The sequence below is a fragment of the Portunus trituberculatus genome, chromosome 32 (assembly GCF_017591435.1).
Source record: "Portunus trituberculatus isolate SZX2019 chromosome 32, ASM1759143v1, whole genome shotgun sequence".
Taxonomy (NCBI): domain Eukaryota; kingdom Metazoa; phylum Arthropoda; class Malacostraca; order Decapoda; family Portunidae; genus Portunus; species Portunus trituberculatus.
The window spans coordinates 12,768,640-12,796,139 of record NC_059286.1 but is presented as its reverse complement, the minus strand read 5'-3'; the positions used below and the strand labels follow the sequence as shown (position 1 = coordinate 12,796,139).

General features: G+C 39.0%; 1 protein-coding gene across 1 annotated transcript in view; it reads left to right on the top strand.

Annotated features, from left to right (window-relative positions):
* LOC123512007 (son of sevenless homolog 2-like) overlaps window positions 1–27,500 on the top strand; it is a 65,693-nt gene that overhangs the window by 4 nt on the left and 38,189 nt on the right. Inside the window, exons 1-22 of the mRNA XM_045268117.1 lie at window positions 1–464; window positions 5,622–5,741; window positions 6,331–6,471; window positions 7,061–7,144; window positions 7,485–7,565; window positions 7,878–8,033; window positions 8,156–8,350; window positions 8,685–8,894; window positions 9,273–9,412; window positions 9,806–9,933; window positions 10,650–10,771; window positions 10,895–10,967; window positions 11,224–11,341; window positions 11,756–11,912; window positions 12,604–12,711; window positions 13,197–13,357; window positions 14,146–14,302; window positions 14,446–14,577; window positions 15,102–15,284; window positions 15,882–16,064; window positions 16,785–16,914; window positions 17,656–17,828. The exon at window positions 1–464 is cut by the window's left edge and continues 4 nt beyond it. Of these exons, the coding sequence (XP_045124052.1) occupies window positions 363–464; window positions 5,622–5,741; window positions 6,331–6,471; window positions 7,061–7,144; window positions 7,485–7,565; window positions 7,878–8,033; window positions 8,156–8,350; window positions 8,685–8,894; window positions 9,273–9,412; window positions 9,806–9,933; window positions 10,650–10,771; window positions 10,895–10,967; window positions 11,224–11,341; window positions 11,756–11,912; window positions 12,604–12,711; window positions 13,197–13,357; window positions 14,146–14,302; window positions 14,446–14,577; window positions 15,102–15,284; window positions 15,882–16,064; window positions 16,785–16,914; window positions 17,656–17,828 (3,054 nt within the window). The 5' untranslated portion in view covers window positions 1–362. The remainder of the gene's footprint in view (window positions 465–5,621; window positions 5,742–6,330; window positions 6,472–7,060; window positions 7,145–7,484; window positions 7,566–7,877; window positions 8,034–8,155; window positions 8,351–8,684; window positions 8,895–9,272; window positions 9,413–9,805; window positions 9,934–10,649; window positions 10,772–10,894; window positions 10,968–11,223; window positions 11,342–11,755; window positions 11,913–12,603; window positions 12,712–13,196; window positions 13,358–14,145; window positions 14,303–14,445; window positions 14,578–15,101; window positions 15,285–15,881; window positions 16,065–16,784; window positions 16,915–17,655; window positions 17,829–27,500) is intronic.

The following is a 27,500-nucleotide window of genomic DNA, read 5'->3' as shown; positions in this document are numbered from 1 at the left end:
GTAGAGCGAGATAGAGGCGAGAGTCAGAGAGCGGTGAGGTGCGCGCTGGGCCGGCTCTGGTAACACTGTAAGGCAGCAGGATCACCTGTCGACGGTTGATGAAGATGGTTGCACTGCCAGTTTCCCAGTCAAAAATGTAGCCTCAGTCAGCCAGTGCGATGCAACCCGCGGTGGTGAGACAGTAGATGAGACGAGTGGCGGTGATGTGACGCAGTGCTGTGCGCAGAGAAGTGAAGCAATGCACGCAGGAGGCATAGGCTGAGGGAGGGAGGCATGGATGTGGCCCATTGCGTACCATACCATGTTGAACTGTAAACAATACACCACTTTTGGATGTCTGGAAAACAGTTAGACTGAGGACAATGTTTCCCGCTTCCTCGAACACAGATTCCCAAGTGTGTAACTTTGACAGCGAGGAGAACGCCCAGAAATGGAAGCGTTTGTTTCTCAGCTCCCTGCAGAAGGTGGGTATGTGGCAGGCTCTCTCTCCTGCCCGTATTTACACCCCTACACTGTGCAGACCCTGTGTACTGATGCATATGTGCCCCTCATTGCCCTTACTCAGGTGTACGTGTGCGGGGAAGGGGTGGAATGGGCAGGAATTACGAGTGACAGGTGCAAGAGTGTTTGTTTTGGTGAGGGTGGCCATGGCTGGGTGGTGTTTTGGCAGGGTGTATGGGGCCCTGCATGCATAGGCTGTGTTTTAGGAAGGGTGTAGATAAGTAATTGGTGCTTTTCTGAGGGTATTGGTGACTTCTTGACATTTTAGTGAGGTTTTATTCACTTTGTTGTTGTTTAGAAAGTTTTAGATGGGTAGTTAGTGTTAAGTTTGGTATGTTTTCCTTGCTGTTTTCTTTATCGAGGGTGTGGATGTCTGGTTGGCGTTTCTAGTAAAGGTGTACGTGGTTCTTTGGTGTTTTAGTAGAAGTGTACATGGTTAGCAGGTATATTGATGAGGGTGTAACCAGTTTGTTGGTGTAGAAGTGGTTGGTGTGTCAGTGAGGGTGTAAGTAGGTAGCTTCTGTTTTGGAAAGGTGTGCGTTCTTGGTGTCTGTGTGGTAACATGTCCGTGGATGAGTGTGTGTGTTGTGTATTGTCCAAAACTGCTGTAGAATTAAAGTTTAGAGTACATTGCGGAATTGAGTAGCGTGGTCAATTTACAGCATATAAGTTTGAAGTGAAAACATAGCTGTGTCTCAGAATCAAAATGCATAGGTTTGTGATATTACTTGTTACATATGTATAAATAAGTTTACATGCAATGATAAGTAATCAGTGTGTATTGAGGGGATGCATTTATGTTTTTGTAGGGTTCAGAGGATTATGTTAGACTTGTGAACTTTGCAGCTTTGGAATTCTTTGAGATTATAGAGTATTATTTTGGTAAACTGCATTCATGATGTGACTTAGTATTCTTTTGGTAACTGCATTCATAAAGTGACATTTCGCTCATTTCATAGTCTGTATTGCCATTTTGTGATAAATGGTAATCTGGATCATTGAAGCAGGAGGAAGTGGAAGGCATTACTGGCAGTTTGGATCCTTGGGTTAGGTTATAATGTCATGTTATTTTTAGTTTGAATGTCCCCGTTTGCTGTTGAAAAATTATATATCTATTTTATAAGAGAGAAATCTGACCAAGGGCATCAGAAACAATTAAACGAAAAAGTCCACTTAGATGCCAGTCCCTGAGCAGCTCTGAGAGAGTTCACCAAAGGAATTATCTTGATCTTGATCTTGATACTACAGGCAACTCGGGATCGCTCCTGAGCCAGGTCTTTGGATCGGCAGCTCCTGTAGACGACAAAAGAAAGGCACACAGAAAAAAAAAAAAAAAAAAAAAAAAGAGCAGAATTTTTTACTCTAATCGTCCATACATCTGGCACGCCACATTCTCCAGAAACTCCTCCACCGCTTCAATCATCCTTTCATTCGTTTCTCTACTCAGTCCCAGTAGCACCACCATCCACTCCCTCCCTGTCTTCTCCACTCTTTCATTCCTATTATGCCCTAACTCAGTCAACATCACTTGCATCATCTCATACCTATCTCTGGCATACTTCACACCAACATCACATGCTCCACCGTCTTGTCCTCTCCCGAGTCACACATCTGGCACACTTTGCTGCGGGACTCAGACCACCTGTAACTCCTTGCATTCACATCCATACACTGTGCCCTAGCTTTGAAGAGAAGATCACCACCCAGGCTTCCATCATACCACCTCTCATACATCGGGGCCTCTTTCAGTTTGTACCATTCCAGAGTATTCTTTCGTTCTATCCCATTCCTCCATTCATTCAGTCCCATACTCTTCACATCTCTGTCTATCTCACTCTTCCACTTCCTCACATCCCATTCTGTTCCCACTCTGCCTCCTCTTGTCACGACCCATTCCAGCTCATTCTGATTCACCCCAGCCATTCTCACTGCCCACCCAACCTGTAGACCATTCCTCTCTGTCATTCTCATACACCTTTTCCTCCATTTGCTTCCACTTTCACTCCACAGATACACCTTCCTTGCTATTCTTGCATCATCCATTCTCTCAAGCCTAATCTTGTACCTAAGTGTCGCTTTTATAAGTCTTTCCCTAAAAGAGCTCCATCCCATATTACCTCTTAAGGCTTCTACTGCTGTGTACCTCGGTGCATTCAGTGCCAGCCTAGCTACTCTACACTGCCCCACTTCTAACTTGTCAATTTCACTCTCGTTCCATGCAATCACATCCATACCATACATTATACTGGGGACAGCCACACTCTTCCACACTTCTCTCAGCACGTCATACTTACTTGCTCTCATCCTTGCCGCGCTTCCTAAACGACCCACCCACCGGTTCACCAAACTTATTTTTCATTCTTTGACTTTTCACACCCATTCGGACTCATCCACATCCCTAAGTACTTGTATTCTTGTGCCTGCTTCAACTCATTCTCTCCCAGCCTCCATGCTGCATTACATTCATCCTCCGACCTATTCACAATCATCACCTTACTCTTCTCACTACTAAACCTAACTCCAAAATCTCTTCCATACCCATCAACCACATCCAGCAGACTTTGCAGCTCCTCTGCTGACTCACTCATAACCACTACATCATCTGCATAAAGAAGCACACCTATCTTATCATTCCCCACACTCACTCCTGCATTCATCCTTCTCATTCTGGCTGCTAACTCCTCTGTGTACAGGCTGAAAAGGGTTGGTGACAAAATACATCCTTGCCTAACTCCTCTCTCACTCCTCACCCAGTCTGTTTCTATATCTCCTAAACTGTACTTAGCTCTGGTATCAACATACATGCTACGCACTATGTTGACTATCTTGGCACTCAACCCAATCTTTTCTAGGACTCTACCTAGCATTTCTCTATTCACCCTATCATAAGCTTTCTCTATATCCAGGAAACCCAAATACAATTTACCTCCATCCCTCTTTTTTTCTCAATCATTTCATTCACCACAAACATGTTATCCTCAGCTCTCCTGTCCGCACGGAAACCATTCTGCTCCTCACCTAATACTCCAGCTCTTTCAATCCACTTACACAATCTGGCATTCAACACCGCACTGAACACTTTGCCTACTGTATTGACTAACGCGATCGGCCTGTAATTTTTCAACTTGTTCTTACTCTTGTGTCTGCCCTTATGCAGCAGAGTCACCTTGCACTCATTCCACATTCTTGACACTCTCTCCTCCCACACCTGGTTAAAAAGCTCAGTCATCCTGTCAATCACAACATCACCTCCATTCTTATACAGCTCATACGGTATCTCATCCGGCCCTGCTGCCTTCCCATTTTTCTGCCTTTTCACACATTTCTCTACCACCTCCCTGCTGATCCTCTCATCCAGTTCATCTGCATTCCTTCTCTCCAGTGTCACACATCCTTCTCTCGCACCAAACACCTCACCTACACCACCCACTTCTTCCCAGAACTGCCTAATTGCCTCTCTCATTCCTTCCTTCTCAGTTACAACTTCACCATTCACCTTCAAACTCTCCACTCCAGCACTGCCTGACATATTCTCACCTCTCAAGAACTTGTACCATTCACGGCCACCTTCCATGCCTTTCTCTCTTAAAGATTCAATCACACTCCTTTCACACTTCACTTTGGCCTTCACTATCATTCGCTTTGTCATTCTCTGCTGCTTTACATACATTTCCCATGCATTCTGGTACTCATTCTCTGCCTCATCACTTTCATGCCTCTTTTTCCTCAGCCACTATATTGTCTACTCCTTCTCTTTCACTCCCTCCTAGCCTCTCTGATTTCATTATTCCACCATGGTTTACATACTTTCTTTCTTCTACCTACTCTCACATACCCTATCTTGCTCTCTGCAGCACTCTGCACATCCTCTACTAGTCCTCTTATTCAGGTGCTCCACATCATGCACACCATCATCCCAGCTTCTTGCACTCAATGGGATAAATGTCTTGAAACTTCCCTCTGAAATTAATTCAGGTCTTGGGAAGATGGAAATACAGAAACAGATATGGAGTTCTAGAGTGTACATTAAGAAAAAGTTAGGAGATTGCTATTTAGCATGGAGACTACATGTGCCAGTTAATGTGTCGTTTGCTGACGAGAGATCCCAATAAGTGCAATTTTCCGAGAATCGGTTACTAGATTAATTTTGAGGTTGTTCAATCAATTAGGAAAGACTTATGGTTAGCGAGATGTTTACCAAAAAGTTGAAAGAGCAGTGGTTAATTTAGTTTGCAACATCAGGTGAGAGATATTTAATTTATTGGTCATGGCTATAGTGGCTCATCAGGATAATGTACAAAGTGTATTATAACATTGATAAGTTGTTTTTATTTGTGATGTTTCATGATAAACAGTATTCAGTGATGGTAAAGAAATAATGCCAAAACCACTATGGCAAATTTTCAATTCAAAGTAATGTGAGCTTGCATCATTCAAAATCTCTATGCATAGTGTCATATGTGTCTTTGCTACCAACAATGATGTCCAACATGGCAATATCCAGGGAATTTAACCCCTTGAGTACCATGATGTATTTCCATATTCATTCTGGTTACTATTTGGTGATTTTATACAGCTTCAGAGGGTTATGTGGGGAATTAAAATAGTGAAGACTCTGGCCATTAGTATTCTGACCTCCATAGACCCTTCTTGATGTCAATAAAATTATCTGTTCGCACACAGATCTGAAGGTATGAATGTGCCCCAGTACGGAAGGGGTTAATGATAAGGAACACACTTTCCAACTATTAATGTAATGACAGGTTTAAGCAGCTTGGTATGTACAGTGCTGTTGATGATGGGACTACGTGCATAATTTTGAATTGTGACATTCCATTCCTACGGCATGTAAACTTTTTTTTTTTTTTTTTTTTTTTTTTTGTGTAGGTCAGAACCAGTTTGAATAAGCACCTACAGCATGTCACTTACCTATGTTATTGCTGTAATATTGTTAGGTTGTAATTCAGAACATGAAATGGTAACTATATACAGTACTGTACCTAAAAAAAAAAAATAATAATAAAAAAATAAAACATATGGAGAACATGTGTAAAATTAATGTGCTAACAGAGAGGTGGTAGTGTGTTGGTGTGTAGGAGCTAAGAGTGTTGGTATTGCAGGTGCTGAAGCAGGTGCACCCAACCCTGGCAGCCAAGGAAGACGCGCTGGAGTATGTTGAGAGTCTTATCCTACGGCTGCTGTCAACGCTGTGTGCCAAGCCTGCCCCACACACAGTCCAGGTCAGTACCCAAACCCTCTTACACACACACACACACACACACACACACACACACACACACACACACACACACACACACACACACACACACACACACACACACACACACACTTATTTCCATGCATTCCTAAAAGTTTGAGAATGAAAAATAGTTAGTTTGTTCTTAAGTGGCTGCTTGGTCTCAGTCTGAGGAAGTGGGCAAGTGGGTTACTGTTCAAAATATATTGTAGCTTATTGATGAAATAATTAATTTTCTGTGTATCATATATGTTTTCTATTGATGTACACCATTATTGAAAGGATAGACTACTGTTTTCCTCAAAATATGACAACATATATTTTCATCCCAGACCAAGACTCAGTGACTAGTTTAAAATAGACAAACTATAGTGATATAATTTAGTGGTTAATATTCTGTGGAGTAGATAGTTCTTTTTGTTATAAGTCTCTCTCTCTCTCTCTCTCTCTCTCTCTCTCTCTCTCTCTCTCTCTCTCTCTCTCTCTCTCTCTCTCTCTCTCTCTCTCTCTCTCTCTCTCTCTCTCTCTCTCTCTCTCTCTCCCCCCTCCTAATCACCTTCTCATTCCTTCAGGATGTGGAGGAGAGAGTACAGCGCACATTCCCCAACCCTATTGACCGCTGGGCCATTGGGGATGCTCAGGCGGCCATTGAGAAGGGGCGCAAGAAATCCCCGTTGGTTCTTCCGGCGGAAAAAGCGCATCCTCTCTTACGGGTTTGTGTCTCTTGGGGTTCTGCTGTGTTCCTTTTTGTTTGTGTGGTGTGGTGTTTAGTGAAGTGTTTTCCTTGTTATTGATGTCAGTGTTTTTTTTTTTTTTTTTTTTTTTCTCCCTATCATTTTTTTTGTCATTTTGTGATTTGTGTTGCTGGATTTATTTAGTTCTTCTTTTCATTGTGAGAATTTTATAACTGATGTCTTTATACACTTTTGTCTTGTCCTCAGTGTTTTGTTGTTTGATGATAAATATTTGTTTTGTTTGACTGATCTTTTCATTGGAAGTTGTAATGAAGATCCATTCAGAAATTCAAAATGTATATATTTTGTTACTTTTTGATATACAAAAGTATTTGAAGTGGTTGTTTGTATGGTATGAATGTTTGTCTTTTGTTGATGAAAATTTATGATGACATTGCTTTGCAGCAATTATGTTTCTGTATTCTTAACTTTATCTTGGCATAGCATTCTTAAGTGGTCTATAAGATTCAAAGTAGTATTTACTTTCATTGATGGTGGCGTATAATTGTTAAGATTGAGGTAGACACTCGGCTGTTATGTCATGTTAAATGTTGTGTGTTATCCTCAGGATGTCCTGCACACCAAGATTGACTACCAAGTGACCCTGTATATAGTTGCAGTCTTGGAGTACATATCTGCAGACATCCTCAAGGTGAGTCACACACTGGAACTATTTGCCTTCAAGAAATGTCCAGACTATTGTATGTTTGCAAAAATTAAGGTATTCATTACAGTATTTTTTTTGTATAGAGTTGATATTATTAGTTATAATTGTTACTATGAACAGGTTTTGCAGTGACTTGAGTCATCACAAATAATTGTGATGACAAGATTTGTATTTGGTTTTTATTATTAATTAAGCTGACAAATTGCCATCTTGGATTTGGAATTTATCAAATGACTACAATGTTAGCCTCAGTAGATAATAAAAGTACTTGCATCATCAACTGAATAAAGGTTTGATCAAGTTTTATACCGTTTTCTTCCAACAGCTTGCTGGGAACTATGTCAAAAACATCAGACACATTGAGGTCACCCAACAAGACATCAGAGTAGCCATGTGTGCTGACAAGGTAAAGAAAAGCTCACTTTGGGTTACTTCAGGTATTTGTGGCATCTGTGATTAAAATATTAACCTTTTTTATCTATTATGTTTGTTGTTTTCTGAACTCAGTTTCTGATTAGTTTTGGAACTGTTGGTAACATTATTGCTGGTAGTAATAGTAATATCCTAAATGGTTCATTGAGTGCTTGCAAATTTTTTTGTTTGGTAATTTTTTTTCAAAGTAGCTACAGTTTAGGATTGTTTGGAAGTATAGCTAATGTACAGACCTGATATTTACTACTGTATGTTCCACACCACTTCTCACACTGTGTTGGTGCAGGTGCTGATGGACATGTTCCAGCAAGACGAGTACGGAGAGAGCAGCGGGCAACCAGAAGATCCCAATGTTGATATTTCCATCACATTTGATGAGCTAGTGAAGGACCTCATACAGGAGAAGAAAACCTACATCAGGGAACTCAACATGATTATCAAGGTAGTGACCACTGTGCCTCATTCCTCACTCCAATGCTGCAGGCCAAACCTGTATAGCCTTGCTGTGTCATGCTAATGTAATATGAGTTTGGCACTGTCCATCACACTGCATTCTCCCAACAGGTCTTTCGTGACAAGCTGCAACAGATTCCTTCACTCCAAGAGAGTGGTAACCGGGAACTTGAGATTATCTTCTCAAACATCACGGAAATTTACGACTTCTCTGTCAACCTGCTGGGCTCCTTAGAAGATACCATGGAAGTGACGGAGGAAAATGAGTCTCCAGCCATCGGTATCTGCTTTGAGGAGCAGGCTGAGGTGGGTCTTGGGAGAGTCGAACAACAGTTACTGTAATTTCAATGGATTTTCATAAGAAAGCCTTAATTTTACTATTTGAATGACCAAATACTAAATCAACTGTTTGGTATTCTTTTCATGACTGGGTTAGAGAACAGCTGTAAATAAAAACAAAGTAATAATCAGATCTTTGGTATTCTTTACATGACTTTCTTGGATGAGAGAGGAATTTTAAGTAATAAGTGAAATGTTAGATAATGCCAGGTGTTTTTCTGTAACTTTCCCATCTATATTTGCTTTTTGTACTGTTAGTCTAGTCTCAGAATTTACAAAGTTATTTTACCTTTATGCACAGGAGGCAGAATTTGACGTGTATGCAAAGTATGTAAGTGACGTGACAAGGCCAGAGTGTGCAGAGACGTTGGCGGAGGTGGTGAGTCGGCCTGATGTGAGCGACGCCCTGACCAGCGCCGGCCACGGGTTCAAAGAGGCCGTTAAATACTACTTGCCCAAGCTGCTCCTTGTGCCGGTCTACCATGTCTTCACTTACTTCAAGGACATAGAGGTCAGTGTTGAGACCAGCTGTGTGGGTAGAGACTTTAACTGCAGCATTCATGTGGCAAAGAAATATACCTGTTCTCATTGATTGTGTAAGTTTCAAGATGTTTATCCCTTATGGTTAAGCCATTTATCCCTTTCTTCTGGTGAACTTTCCTGGATCTGCCCTGGGACTGGCATCTAATGGGTCTTTATTAAATAGTTCTTGTTACCCTTGCCCAGATTTCTCCTCTTACATTTAAAAAAAAAAAAAAAAAAAAAAAAATGGAAAATGGGGGTCAGTTTTCAGGCTTGCTATGTGAGTGGAGACTTTAACTCAGCATTTATATAACCAAGAAATGAAATGTACCTTTTCTCAGTGATTGTGGAGTATTTATGTTTGCAGATGTTATTGACTAACACGGAGTCTGAGGAAGGTCGGGAGAGCCTGGAGCAGGCGAAGGGGTTGTTGTGTCCCCTGCACAGCCAGCTGGAACGCAGCATTAACAACTCGCCCTACTCCACATATCTTAAGAGAAAACTTAAGTAAGGCTTATAATAAATGTTTCCTTAGGTGTCATTGCTTCTCTTGGTATTTGTTGTTTAGTAGACTTTAAAAAACAAAATTAATCATGTTCTTGTTAAAGTCTTCATAAACTTGATTATTCATGTTTCTGCAGCTTTACATTAATTTTCATAAAGTTAAAGATAATTATGTTCATATTAGATTATTTCTGAGACTTGTTGGTTTGGTATCCTTACTATTTATTGTTTTTTTTATAATGACTTAGCAATATCTTCCATGTAAACTTGTTTCTGCCTTTTCTTTGATGTAATTTCAATGGATTTTCATAAGAAAGCCTTAATTTTACTATTTGAATGACCAGATGAGTTTGATTTTTTAATGCATGTTTGGTAACAAATGTTCTTTTTCTGCAGCGAAATAATTTCCCGACACAGACGACAGAGTAGACAGCAAACACTGATAAAGATGAAGGAGTTGCAGCGATCCATAGATGGCTGGGAAGGCAAAGTCATCTCTCAGTGTTGCAACGAATTTGTATTAGGTATGAACACTCCACTCCCCTAACTTTCCACTTGTCTTGTCAGGTCACTCTAAACTGGAATATATGGCCTTTTAATCCTATATTGAAAAATTAAGGAAAGTGAATTAATATATGAAGATTGATTATGTTTGCTTATCTATCTATCTATACACAAGGTCAGCAGTTGCACAGAAGGTGGCCCAGACAAACCACCATACACTCATACGCATCATTCACAATCTCGGCCCTGATTATTCACACACACACACACACACACACACACACACACACACACACACACACACACACACACACACACACACACACACACACACGGCCCGGTAGCTCAGTGGTTAGAGCGCTGGCTTCACAAGCCAGAGGACTGGGGTTCGATTCCCCGGCTGGGTGAAGATATTTGGGTGTGTCTCCTTTCACGTGTAGCCCCTGTTCACCTAGCAGTGAGTAGATACGGGATGTAAATCGAGGAGTTGTGACCTTGTTGTCCCGGTGTGTGGTGTGTGCCTGGTCTCAGGCCTATCCGAAGATCGGAAACAATGAGGTCTGAGCTCGTTCCGTAGGGTAATGTCTGGCTGTCTCGTCAGAGACTGTAGCAGATCAAACAGTGAATTACACACACACACACACACACACACACACACACACACACACACACACACACACACACACACACACACACACACACACACACACATTATCATTGTCACTGTGTTGGACAGAGGGAGACCTGCTGAAGCTGGGAGCCACGGGGAGGAAGCTGACTGAGCGCCACGTGTTCCTCTTCGACGGGCTCATAGTTCTTTGTAAGAGCAATAACAGGAGGTCGTCAGTCACAGGCCAGGTCAGTCAGTGCAGAGGAACCTGTGGCCAGTTATTGATGTGTATGTTGTGGATGTGTGGAAAAATGCATTACTTTCTTTGTTATATTCATTCTTTTATCTGATGGCATGAACTTTTATTGCAGGTTGGAGAATATAGATTTAAAGAGAAATTCCTGATGAGAATGGTGGAGATTCTAGATAGAGAAGACACTGAAGGTGAGACTTGCATTTTGTTTTGTTTATTGTGTAGATTAGTCACAATGTTTATAGAATGAATAGAGCAGTTTGGGTAATAGAATGAAAACTACATATGGAAGGAAAGAATGTTTTTTGTTCAAATCTCGAGTAAAGTTTTGTGCCAGGAAAATCAGGGAAGATGAAAAGTGATCCATTTGCTGTATAGTAATTGTTTTGAAAGGAGGAAAGGAGTGAATGAATAAAGAGTTCCATGCTTTATTTTGTTTTGACACAGAGGTGAGACACTCCTTTGAGATTCGGCCGCGGGACCAGCCCAGTGTGGTGCTGCTGGCCAAGAACGTAGAAGACAAGAACACCTGGATGGCTGCTCTCGTCATGCTCAACACTCGAAGGTAAAGAGCCGTGCAGGGAAGGCTAGTGGTGTGGTGGTGTATAGAGAGTGATGCTTGACAGTCTGGAAGTGAGATATCTGTTCTCTGGGAATGGTAATGAAGAGACATTACAAAAGAAAGTTTAGGAAGTCAGGAAATTTGATCAAGTTATTATGATGCCATGAATAGAATAAGGGAATTTAGTGCTTTGATTGTTTGTTTAATATGCTGAAATAATTTGACAACCATTTCTATAACCCTTGTAGAACAGTTTAGTGCCTTACTGAACTGTGTGATGTACTGAAATAGCTTGACATCCACATTTATAACTCTTGTAGAATAGTATGAAACTGTAAGACTTGATTTTTTATTTCTTGATTTTGGATAAGGGAAAAAAAAAAAATAAATAAAAAACTCTCTTTGTCTCACCCACAGTATGTTAGAACGAACTTTAGACAGTATATTACTAGATGAGGAAAAGCAGCATCCCTTGAGACTACCAGATCCCTCAGTGTACCAGTTTGCCATCGAGGACTCAGAGTCAAACATCATCATCGAAGAGAAAGAAAACTCAGGAACGCCTCTCATCAAGGTCTGTTGTGGTGCAGTGTTGGTTCGTGTTCGCCATTATCTTGCATCCCTTGTTTGGTTGAATTGGTTGAAGATCTCTCATATTATTTTTGTGCTCACCCACACAACACTGACTTTTTTGGCCTAGTTTCTTTTTCATTTTTTTCTTATCTTTTGTTGTTTTTCCATTATCTTGCATCCCTTGTTTAGCTGATATGGTTGAAGATTTCTTGTTATTCTTTTCTCCTCGCCCACACAATATTTCTTACTGTTTTGCCTTCCAGTTCCTTTTTCATTTAGTTTTTCCAACTTATCTTTTCATTGATAGACTTCCAATCTCCTCACCTTCAGCAATATGTCATTCATTTTCATCCAGCCTCCTTTTTAATATGTTCTTTTAACTCCATCACTTTACTGTCTTGTTGTTTACTTCTCTTATTCAGTTTTGGTCTCTACAACTCATCACTTTACTTTCTTATTCTTTCTTAGGGTTGTGAACTAACACACTTTTATTCACACATTACAGTTTCTCATAGTTTGACCTTGCCGTTCAGTCCTCTGGTCATTGTTTTATTTCACTTGTGTTCTGTTCATGCCTTTACTAGTTTAACAAAATTTCCCTTAATTTGACATTGCTGTTTGTTCCTCAGTTTATAGTCTAACTCTTGCTTTCACTGGTTGAGGAAGTAATGTCCTGTCTTTCCACACACCAGGGGGCAACGTTACCAAAGCTGGTGGAGCGACTCACATACCACATGTATGCTGATCCCATGTTTGTGCGGACCTTCCTCACCACCTACAGGAGTTTTTGTACCCCTATGGTGAGTATGCATCAGCCACTTGTCCTGCTGTTCAGTAAGCTTTATATTCCTGTCGTCAAAGTGCAGTGGCATCAATCTCTGTATTAGTGATGAGTTGTATGTTATTAAGTCGATCCCTTGCTTTACAGGGATCACTTGCCAATAATTATTAATGTATGCTGTTTGTATATGCTGAATTTCATGTAAAGTTGCTTAGCGTGTGTCGATCAGCTAGGAATTATTAGTAATGTATCTCCTTCCCTCACTTTCTAGAGATCAGCCAGCAATAATCTTGCCAATAATTGTTAATGTATGTTGTTTGTATATACTTAATCTCATGTAAAATTGCTTAGCCTGTGTTGATCAGCTAGCAATAACTAGTAATGTATCTCCTTCCCTCAATTTTTAGATTTCAGCCAGCAATAATTAGTAATACTGTATATGTCATTCCTATATACTTAATTTCTCAAGTTGCTTAGCCTGCGTTGTTCCTCTTCCCCCTGTAGGAACTGCTAGAATTACTCATCCAGCGCTTTGACATCCCTGAGCCTGAGCTGCCAGAAGTGAGTGAGGAGGAGACACAGGAGGTGCAGAACCAGCAACTCTCCATAAACAGAGAGATCATGAAGCGCTTCAGAAAGGAGTATTCACAACCAGTACAGTTTAGGTAAAGCTGAGTGTGTGGTGGTGATGGTGATGTTGGTTTTGTTGTCTTAGGGAAGATGTGTGTTATTTGTGAATATTTTATTTATTTATTTTTTCCTATTTGTATTTGTTTGGCAGTCTTGTTTTAAGGAAGGATTTGTGTGTTATTTTGTTCATATTTCATTTTTAATCTATTTGTGTATATTTCATATATGTTATTTGAGAGTTGTGTGTGTGAAATACATGCAAATAAATTTCCTTCCTTGTGATGAGCAGGATTTGTATGACGGTTATTGAACCATATTGATATTTACTTTTATTTACTCGAGGATGTTGATTTTACTTTCCTGCATCACCTCCATTTCCATTTTAGGTGTCAATAATTTTGTTAGTACGTATGTTTGAATTTTTTTTAATTGTTTCTGCTGCTTTATTTTACAAGTTGTGATTATGATAACTTGTTTTCCTGTTATAAATAACTTCTGTGTGTGTGTGTGTGTGTGTGTGTGTGTGTGTGTGAATCAAAGCAGTTTTCCATTGTTATGAGTATTTTCAGTTTCATTCATTACATTGTTATTATTTTTTGCTGAACTGAAATCAAGCACCTACAATATAAGATGTATGAATGGTCATGTTTGTAGGAATTGCAAAATATTTTGGAATCAATTTCTGTAGTGTTTTGCAACTTATATTAATAGTTTATGCAGAAGGCTATTGGAATTTTTATGGCTTTTGTATTCTATGTGTTTGTATGAATGTTCAGGTTGGATTTGTATGTGATCTGAAGGTAAATGCTCTCTGCACCACCAGGGTTTTGAATGTGTTGCGTCATTGGGTGGACTACCACTTCTATGACTTTGAGCGTGACCAGTCCTTGCTGGAAAACCTCACCAACTTCCTCGACAAGGTGAAGGGGAAGTCCATGCGCAAGTGGGTGGAATCCATCACCAAGATCATCCAGAGAAGAGTGAGTGGTGCTCTTTGTCTTGCCCTTTGTTAGTGGTGACTGAACGTGAGACTACCAGTGTATCGGAAGAATTAGAAGTAAGAGCTAGTTCATTAATTTTGTTTTAGGGTGTATGTACTGATCGCTTTGCCTTTACCCTGCAGTGCAACGAAGAGCAGCGGGAGATCACCTTCAGCCTGAACCGGTCGCCTCCCTCCCCCAAGTGGCACATCAAGCTGGAGGAGAAGGACTGGGAGGCCATCCTACCTATTGGTGCTGGGGGAACCTCTACTAATGTAAGCATCGGTGTCCTGCACAAAGGAAGCTGTCATCCCTTCCTTCATTCAACACTCATTATAGCTTAGTGCATTTCTTGATGGTATTGTCTTGATTGTAGAGATTTTAGATGATATTTCTGTGCAGTTAGATGAGTGTTCATTCAATTGAACAAGCCTAATTTGCCAAGTTGAGTGTTTTTACAAGTCAAGATGTTGTGAATGACTTCCCTTCATTGTCTTATAAGGTGGCTATTTGAATTTGGTTTAGTTTTGTCTTTACTTGTGCCATCCTTGATTTGACAACTGGCCTGTGAGAAAGTTTTGTTCATTAACAAAGTAGTATTAGTGCTTTGTTATCAGTCTTGTCTACATAGTTTCTCCAGGTTTATTATCCTCATACAAACGACTGTATTTGGTGTACACCATTACAGTAAAGTGTAGTGGGAAAGTGTGGTGGTAGATTCTGAAAGGAAATTCTTATGGTCATTCATTCTTATGCTCATACTTTTTTTTTTTTTTTTTTTTTTTTTTTTTCTTTCTAGCCTGACTATGTGCGTCCATTACTGATGCTGCACCCTATTGAGATTGCCCGGCAGCTGACTCTGCTGGAGTTTGACTTGTATCGTGCAGTGAAGCCATCAGAGCTGGTGGGGACGCCCTGGACCAAGGATGACAAAGAGAAACGCTCACCAAACTTGCTCAAACTGATCTACCACACAAACAATGTAAGACACTGTTAGACCATATGTAGGTTTCATAATTTGTGTGTGTGGATTAAGAAGACATGTAGAGTACATATCATAAATTTCATCAGTTACGTATCTCTCTCATGTGTGTGTGTATTATGAGACAGCTAGAAGACATATAATTTTCATCAATTCCTCCTCATCTCATGTTTGTGTGTGTGTATTTACCTAGTTGTATATACTTAGTTGTATTTACCTAATTGTACTGTATAGAGTTCAAGCGGGGCTCATAGTGTCCTGTCTCCATTTATCCAATATGTGTGTGTGTGTGTATGTTTGTATGTGTTATGAGTCATTCGTAGGATATTGCAGATCTCCCTAGTTATTAGTGAGCGTAGTATGAGATGGTTGAATGACTTGTACTCTTTAGCCACTCATTGTGTGTACTTATATTGTAAAGAAGTGAACATAATACAGATCCCTCCCTGTCATTTATACACCTCATCTCTGTGTATTAAGAAAACAAGTAGATGACGTATAGATATTGTAGTAATGTGTGTATTTGTTTAGTAGAAGTCGGAATTGCAACTCTTCTCGCTGCTTGTCTGTATGTGCGTGTGTGTGTGTGTGTTTCAGGTGACGCGTTGGTTCATGTGGTGTATCGTTGAGACGGAGAACTTTGAGGAGCGAGTTGCCGTCATGTGCAGGATAGTGGAGATCATGGTTATGTTTCACGACCTCAACAACTTCAGTGGGATGTTTGAAATCGTCAGTGCTCTGGGCTCAGCGGCCGTGCACAGATTAGAACACACGAAGATGGTAAGTGTCTCTTCTCTCTATATTTCGTTCTTTCTCTTTTTCTTTCTTTCTATCTCTGTCTGTTTCTCTCTTTCTGTCTCTCTGTGTCTGTCTTTTTCTCTCTGTCTGTCTCTTTCAGTCTGTCTGTCTGTCTTTCCGTGACATTTTCCTGTAGCCAGCAATGTTTTGTATATAATCACCACAAGATACAGTACAAAATGCATACATAATAGACAGAGGGATCTAGATTGGAATGAAATCAAATCCAGAATAATGAAAAGTATAATTCTCAATGAAGATATTATTCTGTATTAGTGCGATTCCATTTCTTGTTGCTTGTTTTCTCCTTTGGTATAGCTTTGAAGCCACATTGTCTTTGCATTCACCTAACTTGTAGCCTTGGAATATTTTTAAAGGCTTGTGTTTTTCTGCATTCATTTAACTTGTAATCTAGGAATATTTTATTTTATTTTATTTATTTATTTATTTATTTTTTACTCATTTAACTTGTAGCCTTGGAATAGTTTTGAAGGCACATGTTTTTTTTTTCATTCATTTAACTTGTAGCCAAGGAATAGTTTTAAAGGCTTGTGTTTTTGCATTCATTTAACTTGTAGTCTAGGAATATTTTTGAAGGCACATTTTTTTTTATTCATTTAACTTGTATCCTTTGTATTTCCTTCTCTTGGATCACCAGAGACCAGAGAACTAACTAATGCTTGGTTGTTTTGTCCCCTGCAGGAGATGTGGAAAAGGGTTCCTCCGGCCCAGCTGAGGATATTTGAAGAAGCATTGGAAATCAGTGAAAACCATTATAAAAAGTATCAAGAAAAGCTACGATCTATAAATCCTCCATGTGTTCCATTTTTTGGTGAGTTTTGCTACACCGAAATTTTGTTACTTTTGACTGTGTTGAAGTGTGTGGTGCTCTGTCTCTTACCTTCTGTGGGATTGCCAGCCTGGTATATAGGTGAATGGACAGGTATCTTATTCATTTTGTATTAAGTCATGCTATGATATTGGTTACATTTGCCTTCCCATTCATAGATTACCTCACAGCTATTTTTCTTCTTTTTTATTTAATTTCTTCATTTATTTATATTTTTTGTCTTGTACTTAATCTGTTCAAAATCTATGGTCCGTCTTTCATGATCTGTTCAAAATCTATGGTCCGTCTTTCATGATCTGTTCAAAATCTATGGCTCCTCTTTCATAATCTGTTCAAGGTCTTTAGTTACTCTTTCATAGTCTGTTCAAAAGTTATGGCATCACACTTGTTACGTTTGCCTTTCATTCATAATCTTCAAAATCTTGGCCTGTCTTATAATCTGCCCCAAATCATACCTTTTATCTTTTTATTTAATTTTTATTTGTAGTTTATTGTTTTGTTGTATTTTATTTTTCTTTCTTTCCTCTTTTTTTCCTTTTTCTTCTTCCCATTTCCTTTTTTCTTTTCTTTTCTTTTTGCCTCATTTGTAATCCCTTTAACATTGGTAATTGTTACACCACAGCACACCACCCCATCCCACCCCACACCACACCACACCACACCACACCACTCCACACCACACCACACCACCATGCATCTCACCAGTGCATCTCTCCCCTGCAGGAATGTACCTGACCAACATCTTGCTCATTGAAGAAGGCAACCCAGATTTCCTTCCCCGGGCGGCGGAGGGCCTCATCAACTTCTCCAAGCGGCGGAAAGTGGCGGAGATCACCGGGGAGATCCAGCAGTACCAGAACCAACCCTACTGTCTGGAGGTGGAGCATCGAATCAGGGTGAGTGTTCCTGGGGTGATGGGCAATCTGTGGTATTGTAGAGGGTGAGTTTTTTTTTTTTTTTTTTTTTTTTTTTTTTTTTTTTTTTTTCAAGAGGAAGCTGGTCAAGGGCAACAAAATATTTAAGAAAAGGCCCACTTGATTGCCAGTTCCCTTAAAGATTAATAGTTAGCCAAAAGTCTGGGACAAATGCGTGTTTTTTGTTGTGTGTTTCGTTATTAGGTTTCAGTGAATGTGTTGTTATTTTATTTTGTATTCTACCATTGACTGGCTTGAAAATGAAATGGTATCTTTTTTTTTTTTTTTTTTTTTGTAAGGAAACAAAATAGTAACTCAGTTTTTAGTGACTTGGCAATTTATTTCCTATTCTTTTGTCATTAACTTCAACACAGTATGATATATATTTTTTAGTGACTATTGGGATTTTACTTCTTATTCTTTTAATCATTCACATCAACAAGAAATGGCATCTTCTTTTCTTTTAGTGACTGAAGAGACTTTTCATCTTATTCTTTATCATTGACTGACTGATGGCTGTTGGCATTTTGTTTCTTATTCTTTATCATTGACGTCAACAAAAAGTGGTATATTTTTTTAGTGACTGTTGGTATTTTATTTCCTACTCTATCATTGACATCAATGTACTATGGTATCTTTAATTTGGTCAATGAGTTGGTACTTCATTTCGTATTCTCTATCATTGACATCAATAAGGAATATTTGTTTTAGTGACTGCGGTGGCATTTTACTTCTTAGTTTGAAGGAAGGGTAATGCTTTTTTTTTTTAGTGTTCTGCCATCTTAATTCTTAATCTGAGGGAAAGGAAGGAAAGTTAGTTTTATTCCTTATCAAGCAGTGAAACCAGTACTAGTATTGGAAAGCTTTACCAGCAACTGCGTTAGTGTTCTTCCATAACAAAAAGGAAACGAAGGGAAAGGACGATTGTTCTTGCTCTTATTGTTGCTTAAAATGAAGGAAAGAGATCATGATTATTCCCGTTCCTCATCTGGTCATGATACAAGTAAAGTATTTGAAATAATCCCCACTAATGAATACATGAATACATTGGCATCTACATAACTTGAAGGAAAGAAAGATTATATTTGAGAAGAAAGCATGACTATTCTTACTTATTTAGCAGTGAAATAAGTGTGAGGCATTTGAAATAAGCCCCACTAGTGACTTCTGGCATATATATATATATATATATATAACTTGAAGCAAAGGAAGATTGAGAAGAAAGCGTGACTGTTCTTATCTAGCTGTGAAATAAGTACAGGGTGTTTAAAATAATGCCCTACTAGTGAATGCTGACATATTCCTACATACTCGAAAGAAAAAAAAAATTGGAAAGAAAGCGTGACTATTCTTATTTATCTAACCATGAAATAAGTACAGGGGGTTTAAAGTAATGGCCCATATTCAGAAATGCTTTGCTCTCTCACCATGACTACAGGTAACTCAATTTACACGATAGATGCGTTCCAAGAGGCATTGCGTATTTCAAAGTTCACGTAAAACAAACTTGTAATTCTCATAAGAAACAATAGATATTAAGGGGATGCGGGATGTGGTCCAAATCATGTATAAGCAAACCGATTGCCCAAATTTAATTAATTGTAATATTTCTTCCGTCACGTATTAGCAAAAACGCATAAATGAAACACACGTAAATCAAGAGATACCTGTATTTTCCAAGGCCACAGAGATTATTAGCACAGTTTTCAAGAGTGTTTCTCCAGTCATTAATGTAGAAATCTTGTCAATCTGCCTATAGAACTGTAAAGACACCTTAGGAAAAACTCATGGAAATTTGAATAGAAGCCTTTTGAAATAGTGAAGGTGAAGCGCAGAGGTGTTTGAGACTGCAAAAAATACCTTAGAAAACTTGTGAATATTTAAATAGAGCCTTTCGAAATAGTGGAGGTGAAGCACAATTTAAATAGAGCTTTTGGAAATAGTGGAGGTGAAGTGCAATTTAAATAGAGCCTTTCGAAATAGTTGAGGTGAAGCGCAATTTAAATAGAGCCTTTCAAAATAGTGGAGATGAAGCGCAGAAGTGTTTGAGAATACAAGCCAAACATCCCACTAATGACTACTGAAATATATGTAATGTGAGGGAAAAAAGGAAGATTGAAAAGAAAACGTGACTTATTTCAGGAAGATTGAAGAAAACATGACTTATTTCAGGAAGATTGAGAAGAAGACGTGACTTATTTCAGGAAGATTGAGAAGAAAACGATTTATTTCAGGAAGATTGAGAAGAAAACGTGACTTATTTCAGGAAGATTGAGAAGAAAACATGACATTTCAGGAAGATTGAGAAGAAAACGTGACTTATTTCAGGAAGATTGTGAAGAAAACATGACTTATTTCAGGAAGATTGAGAAGAAAACATGACATTTCAGGAAGATTGAGAGAAAAGCGTGACTTATTTCAGGAAGATTGAGAAGAAAACATGACTTATTTCAGGAAGATTAAGAAGAAAACATGACTTATTTCAGGAAGATTGAGAAGAAAACGATTTATTTCAGGAAGATTGAGAAGAAAACGTGACTTATTTCAGGAAGATTGTGAAGAAAACGTGACTTATTTCAGGAAGATTGAGAAGAAAACATGACATTTCAGGAAGATTGAGAAGAAAACATGACTTATTTCAGGAAGATTGAGAAGAAAACATGACTTATTTCAGGAAGATTGAGAAGAAAACATGACTTATTTCAGGAAGATTGAGAAGAAAACATGACATTTCAGGAAGATTGAGAAGAAAACATGACTTATTTCAGGAAGATTGTGAAGAAAGCGTGACTTATTTCAGGAAGATTGAGAAGAAAACATGACATTTCAGGAAGATTGAGAAGAAAACATGACTTATTTCAGGAAGATTGAGAAGAAAACATGACATTTCAGGAAGATCGAGAAGAAAACGTGACTTATTTCAGGAAGATTGAGAAGAAAACATGGCTTATTTCAGGAAGATTGTGAAGAAAACGTGACTTATTTCAGGAAGATTGAGAAGAAAACGTGACTTACTTCAGGAAGATTGAGAAGAAAACATGACATTTCAGGAAGATTGAGAAGAAAACATGACTTATTTCAGGAAGATTAAGAAGAAAACATGACTTATTTCAGGAAGATTGAGAAGAAAACGATTTATTTCAGGAAGATTGAGAAGAAAACGTGACTTATTTCAGGAAGATTGAGAAGAAAACATGACATTTCAGGAAGATTGAGAAGAAAACGTGACTTATTTCAGGAAGATTGAGAAGAAAACATGACTTATTTCAGGAAGATTGAGAAGAAAACATGACTTATTTCAGGAAGATTGAGAAGAAAACATGACTTATTTCAGGAAGATTGAGAAGAAAACGTGACTTATTTCAGGAAGATTGAGAAGAAAACGTGACTTATTTCTGGAAGATTGAGAAGAAAACGTGACTTATTTCTGGAAGATTGAGAAGAAAACGTTACTTATTTCAGGAAGATTGAGAAGAAAACGTGACTTATTTCAGGAAGATTGAGAAGAAAACATGACTTATTTCAGGAAGATTGTGAAGAAAACATGACTTATTTCAGGAAGATTGAGAAGAAGACATGACTTATTTCAGGAAGATTGAGAAGAAAACGTGACATTTCAGGAAGATTGAGAAGAAAACATGACTTATTTCAGGAAGATTGAGAAGAAAACATGACTTATTTCAGGAAGATTGAGAAGAAAACATGACTTATTTCAGGAAGATTGAGAAGAAAACGTGACTTATTTCAGGAAGATTGAGAGGAAAACATGACTTATTTCAGGAAGATTGAGAAGAAAACATGACTTATTTCAGGAAGATTGAGAAGAAAACATGACATTTCAGGAAGATTGAGAAGAAAACGTGACTTATTTCAGGAAGATTGAGAAGAAAACATGACATTTCAGGAAGATTGAGAAGAAAACGTGACTTATTTCAGGAAGATTGAGAAGAAAACGTGACTTATTTCAGGAAGATTGAGAAGAAAACATGACTTATTTCAGGAAGATTGTGAAGAAAACATGACTTATTTCAGGAAGATTGAGAAGAAAACATGACTTATTTCAGGAAGATTGAGAAGAAAACGTGACATTTCAGGAAGATTGAGAAGAAAACGTGACTTACTTCAGGAAGATTGAGAAGAAAACGTGACTTATTTCAGGAAGATTGAAAAGAAAACGTGACTTATTTCAGGAAGATTGTGAAGAAAACATGACATTTCAGGAAGATTGAGAAGAAAACATGACTTATTTCAGGAAGATTGAGAAGAAAACGTGACTTATTTCAGGAAGATTGAGAAGAAAACGTGACTGACTTCAGGAAGATTGAGAAGAAAACATGACATTTCAGGAAGATTGAGAAGAAAACATGACTTATTTCAGGAAGATTGAGAAGAAAACATGACTTATTTCAGGAAGATTGTGAAGAAAACGTGACTTATTTCAGGAAGATTGAGAAGAAAACATGACATTTCAGGAAGATTGAGAAGAAAACATGACTTATTTCAGGAAGATTAAGAAGAAAACATGACTTATTTCAGGAAGATTGAGAAGAAAACGATTTATTTCAGGAAGATTGAGAAGAAAACATGACATTTCAGGAAGATTGAGAAGAAAACATGACATTTCAGGAAGATTGAGAAGAAAACGTGACTTATTTCAGGAAGATTGAGAAGAAAACATGACTTATTTCAGGAAGATTGAGAAGAAAACATGACTTATTTCAGGAAGATTGAAAGGAAAACATGACTTATTTCAGGAAGATTGAGAAGAAAACGTGACTTATTTCAGGAAGATTGAGAAGAAAACATGACTTATTTCAAGAAGATTGTGAAGAAAACGTGACTTATTTCAGGAAGATTGAGAAGAAAACGTGACTTATTTCAGGAAGATTGAGAAGAAAACATGACATTTCAGGAAGATTGAGAAGAAAACATGACATTTCAGGAAGATTGAGAAGAAAACGTGACTTATTTCAGGAAGATTGAGAAGAAAACATGACTGACTTCAGGAAGATTGAGAAGAAAACATGACATTTCAGGAAGATTGAGAAGAAAACATGACATTTCAGGAAGATTGAGAAGAAAACGTGACTTATTTCAGGAAGATTGAGAAGAAAACATGACTGACTTCAGGAAGATTGAGAAGAAAACATGACATTTCAGGAAGATTGAGAAGAAAACATGACTTATTTCAGGAAGATTGAGAAGAAAACGTGACTTATTTCACGAAGATTGAGAAGAAAACATGACTGACTTCAGGAAGATTGAGAAGAAAACATGACATTTCAGGAAGATTGAGAAGAAAACATGACTTATTTCAGGAAGATTGAGAAGAAAACGTGACTTATTTCAGGAAGATTGTGAAGAAAACGTGACTTATTTTCTTATCTAACCATATATTCTTCCCATTTTCTTTCTTGTTCACCTTTATTTTTGTCTCAATTTATACATTTTTTTTAATCTTTCCCTCTTTTTCTAATTTACTTTTTATTTTCCCACGTTTTGTCTTTCTATTTTTCCTTTTTTTTTTTTTTTTTTTTTTTTTTTTTTTTGCCTATTTTCCTGCCTTGTCTTTATCAGTATTTTCTTTTTTTTTTTCTTCCTTTCTTTTTCCTCTTGTTTCTTCTCATTTATCTTTACTTTCTTGTCTTCCTCTTTTATCACATCTTTCTTATCAATTTCCTTATCATTCAGGATTTAATTAATATTTCCTATGTTTGGTTATTATTTTCATTTTTTTTCGTCATTTTCACAACGAACGAATATTTGTGGTGTAGGATTAAACATACTGGCAATTTCTCTCTCTCTCTCTCTCTCTCTCTCTCTCTCTCTCTCTCTCTCTCTCTCTCTCTCTCTCTCTCTCTCTCTCTCTCTCTCTCTCTCAGGTGGACGTAGGTGAGAGATAATTAGCCGCTATCTGGTGAAACAGCGAGTCTTCTCCTTAATATTTCGTTCACCTCTCCTTGACTAGCGTTCAAAATGGCGGATGCTGATTTCGAAATGGTTCTTGTTCCTTATTTTCTCAGTTTTTCGTTTCTATTTCATTTCCTCTAATGTTTTTTTTGTCTGTCTTTCTCCTCCTCTTCCTTCTCCTCCTCTTCCTCTTTCCTCTGTTTCCTCTTTCTCCTCTTCCTTTCCTTCTTTTGTGTTGTTTTTCACGTCTCATCTCTTCGGTTCTATTTTTAGCTCCTCCTCCTCCTCCTCCTCCTCCTCCTCCTCCTCCTCCTCCTCCTCCTTTTCTATCTCTTCCTTTGTTTTCCTATCTCATCTCTCTTTCCTCTTGTTTTTTTTCTTTTTTCTTTAGTCTTCCATCACCTCAATCTATTTTTAGTTTCCCTCCCTCCTCCTCCTCCTCCTCCTCCTCCTCCTCCTCCTCCTCCTCTTCCTCCTCTTCCTCTTGTTTTTCCACTGCGTTTCAAAGCTTTAGTCTATTTTTAGGTTCTCTTTCCTCTTTCCTCTTTCCTCTTCCTCTTCCTCCTCTTCCTCTTTTTCCTCTTCCTTTTTTCCCTTTTCCTTTTCGTGTTCTTTTTCCTCTTATGTTTTCCCTCTTCCTCTTTTCATGTAGTTTTGATTTTATTATTTTCTCTCTCTCTCTCTCTCTCTCTCTCTCTCTCTCTCTCTCTCTCTCTCTCTCTCTCTCTCTCTCTCTCTCTCTCTCTCTCTCTCTCTCTCTCCATCTTTGTTTCCTTCTCTTTTCCTCTCTTCCTTTTCCTCCCTTTTCTTTCCTCCTGTTCCTCCTCCCCTCCCTCCATTTCCTCCTTCACTTAACCTTCCACTCCTCCCATCACTTCCTCTCCTCCTCCTCCTCCTCCTCCTCCTCTCTCCTCCTCCTCCTCCTCCTCCTCCTCCTCCTCCTCCTCCTCCTCCTCCTCTTTTGCTGACGTCGGTGGCTGTGTTGTGACGTCACCGCTGGCTGTACTGTATAGATCCCTCTCTCTCTCTCTCTCTCTCTCTCTCTCTCTCTCTCTCTCTCTCTCTCTCTCTCTCTCTCTCTCTCTCTCTCTCTCTCTCTCTCTCTCTCTCTGCTTCGTTAATGTGTAAATAATCAGTTGAGAATTGTGTGTTGTGTGTGTGTGTGTGTGTGTGTGTGTGTGTGTGTATTCCTCTTACTTTTGTCATCAATCATTCTCTCTCTCTCTCTCTCTCTCTCTCTCTCTCTCTCTCTCTCTCTCTCTCTCTCTCTCTCTCTCTCTCTCTCTCTCTCTCTCTCTTTCACCAGACTCCTCCTCCTCCTCCTCCTCCCAGCATCTCTCTCTCCTCTCTTCTCTTTCCCCGTCTCTCTCTCTCTCTCTCTCTCTCTCTCTCTCTCTCTCTCTCTCTCTCTCTCTCTCTCTCTCTCTCTCTCAAACATCATATTCTTCCTTTCCCTTACATTCATCTCTGTTTCTTCCTCTTTCTCTTTCTTCTATTCCCCCTTCCTTTCCCTCTTCTATTAGTTCCTCCCTTTCTTTGTTTTTTTCCCCATTCTTCCCTTTTCTATCTATTTTTCCTTCCTTTTCCCTTCTCCATATCTTCCTTTCCCCTTTTCATCATTCGCTTTCTCCTTATTCCTTTTTTTTATTATCGTGTATTTATTTCCACCTCTTCTACCTTCATTGTTTTCTCATCTCTCTCTTCTCTCTTTCCATCGTCTTCTTCCTATTCCGTCTTTCTCATACCCTTTTATCTCTCTATTCCTTCTTCGTTTTTATTATCGCTTTTCCTATATTCCCACATCTGTTCTCCCTCTACATCCATTTCTCTCCCTTTCTCTCTCCCTCTTCCTCTTCCTCTCCCTCTTTCTCCTGGCCACGTCACACCCTTTCTCTTTTAATCACTTTCTTCCTTTTTTCTTCCTTTATCTTTATTTGCACTCCTTTTCTTCCTCTACATCTGTTTCCCTCCCTTTCTCCCTCTTCCTCTTCATCATGGCTTCCTTTCCACACCTCTCTTCTTCATCACCCTTTCTCTACCTTCTTTTTCACAGCCTTTATCTTTTTATTTCCTTCGTTTTCTGTTCTACTTCCCAACATTTCTACATCTATTCTCACTATGCACCCATTTATCTCCCTTTCTCTCTTTTTCTCTCCCTCCTGTGCACCTTTCCACGCCTGTCTCCCTTTCCACAGCTATTCTCATTTCCCTTCTATCATTCTTTCCTAAATTTCTACTTATTCTAGCTCTGCATCCATTTCCTTCCCTTTTTTCTCCTTTTCTTTCCCTCCTTGCTATCGTTACACGCCTCTCTCTTCTCTCTTTTATCCCTTTTTCCTCGTTTTCATCATTCTTATCTACATTTCTACAGCTATTCTGCCTTCTACATCCATTTCTTTCCCTTCCTCTCCTTCGTCCTCTTCCTCCTGGCTACCTTTCCACGTCTCTCTCTCTCTCTCTCTCTCTCTCTCTCTCTCTCTCTCTCTCTCTCTCTCTCTCTCTCTCTCTCTCTCTCTCTCTCTCATCTCCCTTTCATTTCTTTTTATCATGATTACAACTATTCTCCCTTTGCATCTATTTCTCTCCCTTTTTCCCTCTTCCTCTTCCTCCTGGTCACCTTTCAACGCCTCTTCCCCTTCTCATCCCCCTCTCTTCTCCCTTTTATTCATTTTCTTCGTTTTCATCATTCTTACCTACATTTCTACCTCTATTCTCCCTATGCATCCTTTTCTCTCCCTTTGTCTCCCTTCTGGCCACCTTTCCACGCCTCTCTCTCTCTTTCTCTCCATTTCCACACCCTTTCTCATCTCCCTTTTATTCATTTTTCTTCGTTTTCATCATTCTTACCTACATTTCTACATTATTCTTCATGTATACCCATTTCTCTCTCTCCCTCTCCCTCCTGGCCACCTTTCCATGCCTCTCTCTCTCTTTCTCTCCCTTTCCACACCCCTTCTCGCCGCCCTGGCCACCACCCACGCCCCTGACGCAGCACAAGGGCGTATCTGCCGGGGTTCTGGGAAGGAGCCAGGGTAAGTAAGTGTCTCTGACGTAGATTGTGACGTCAGAGCCTGCTGATGCATCGGATGAGAGTGCGACGCGTAGGGGGGGTGTGGTGTGGGGGTGTGGTCTCTCTCTCTCTCTCTCTCTCTCTCTCTCTCTCTGGTTCGGTTTTCGTGTTTCTTTTGTTTGTTTTGTTTATTTTTGTGATGTTTTTGTGTTTTTTGTGTTATTTTAGTGATTCTCTCTCTCTCTCTCTCTCTCTCTCTCTCTCTCTCTCTCTCTCTCTCTCTCTCTCTCTCTCTCTCTCTCTCTCATTATTCCTCCTTTCTGATCTCCATTTTTTCCTCTTATTACTCCTCATTCATTGTTTTCTGCATTTTTCTCTTCCTTCTTTTCCTCTTCCTTTCTTCACTTTCCACTTTCCTCTTTTCCTTTTCCTATTTTCTCTGTTCGTATCTTTTCCTTCTCGTGTTTTTCCTTCCTTCAATTTTCTTATTTCTTCCTTTTTCTCTCTGTCTCACTTTTCCTTCTCGTTCATTCATTTTCCTCTTTTCCTCTTCTTTTTATCTCTCCTTCCATTTACTTTTCCTCCAAATGTTTTCCTACTTTTTTCCCTCCTTTTTTTCCGTTTATTTTCCTCTTTTTCCTTCTTCCTCCTCCCCTTTCTTGCTATTTTGGGCCTCGTGATCATTCCTTTTCTTTAGAGGAGGAGGAGGAGGAGGAGGAGGAGGAGGAGGAGGA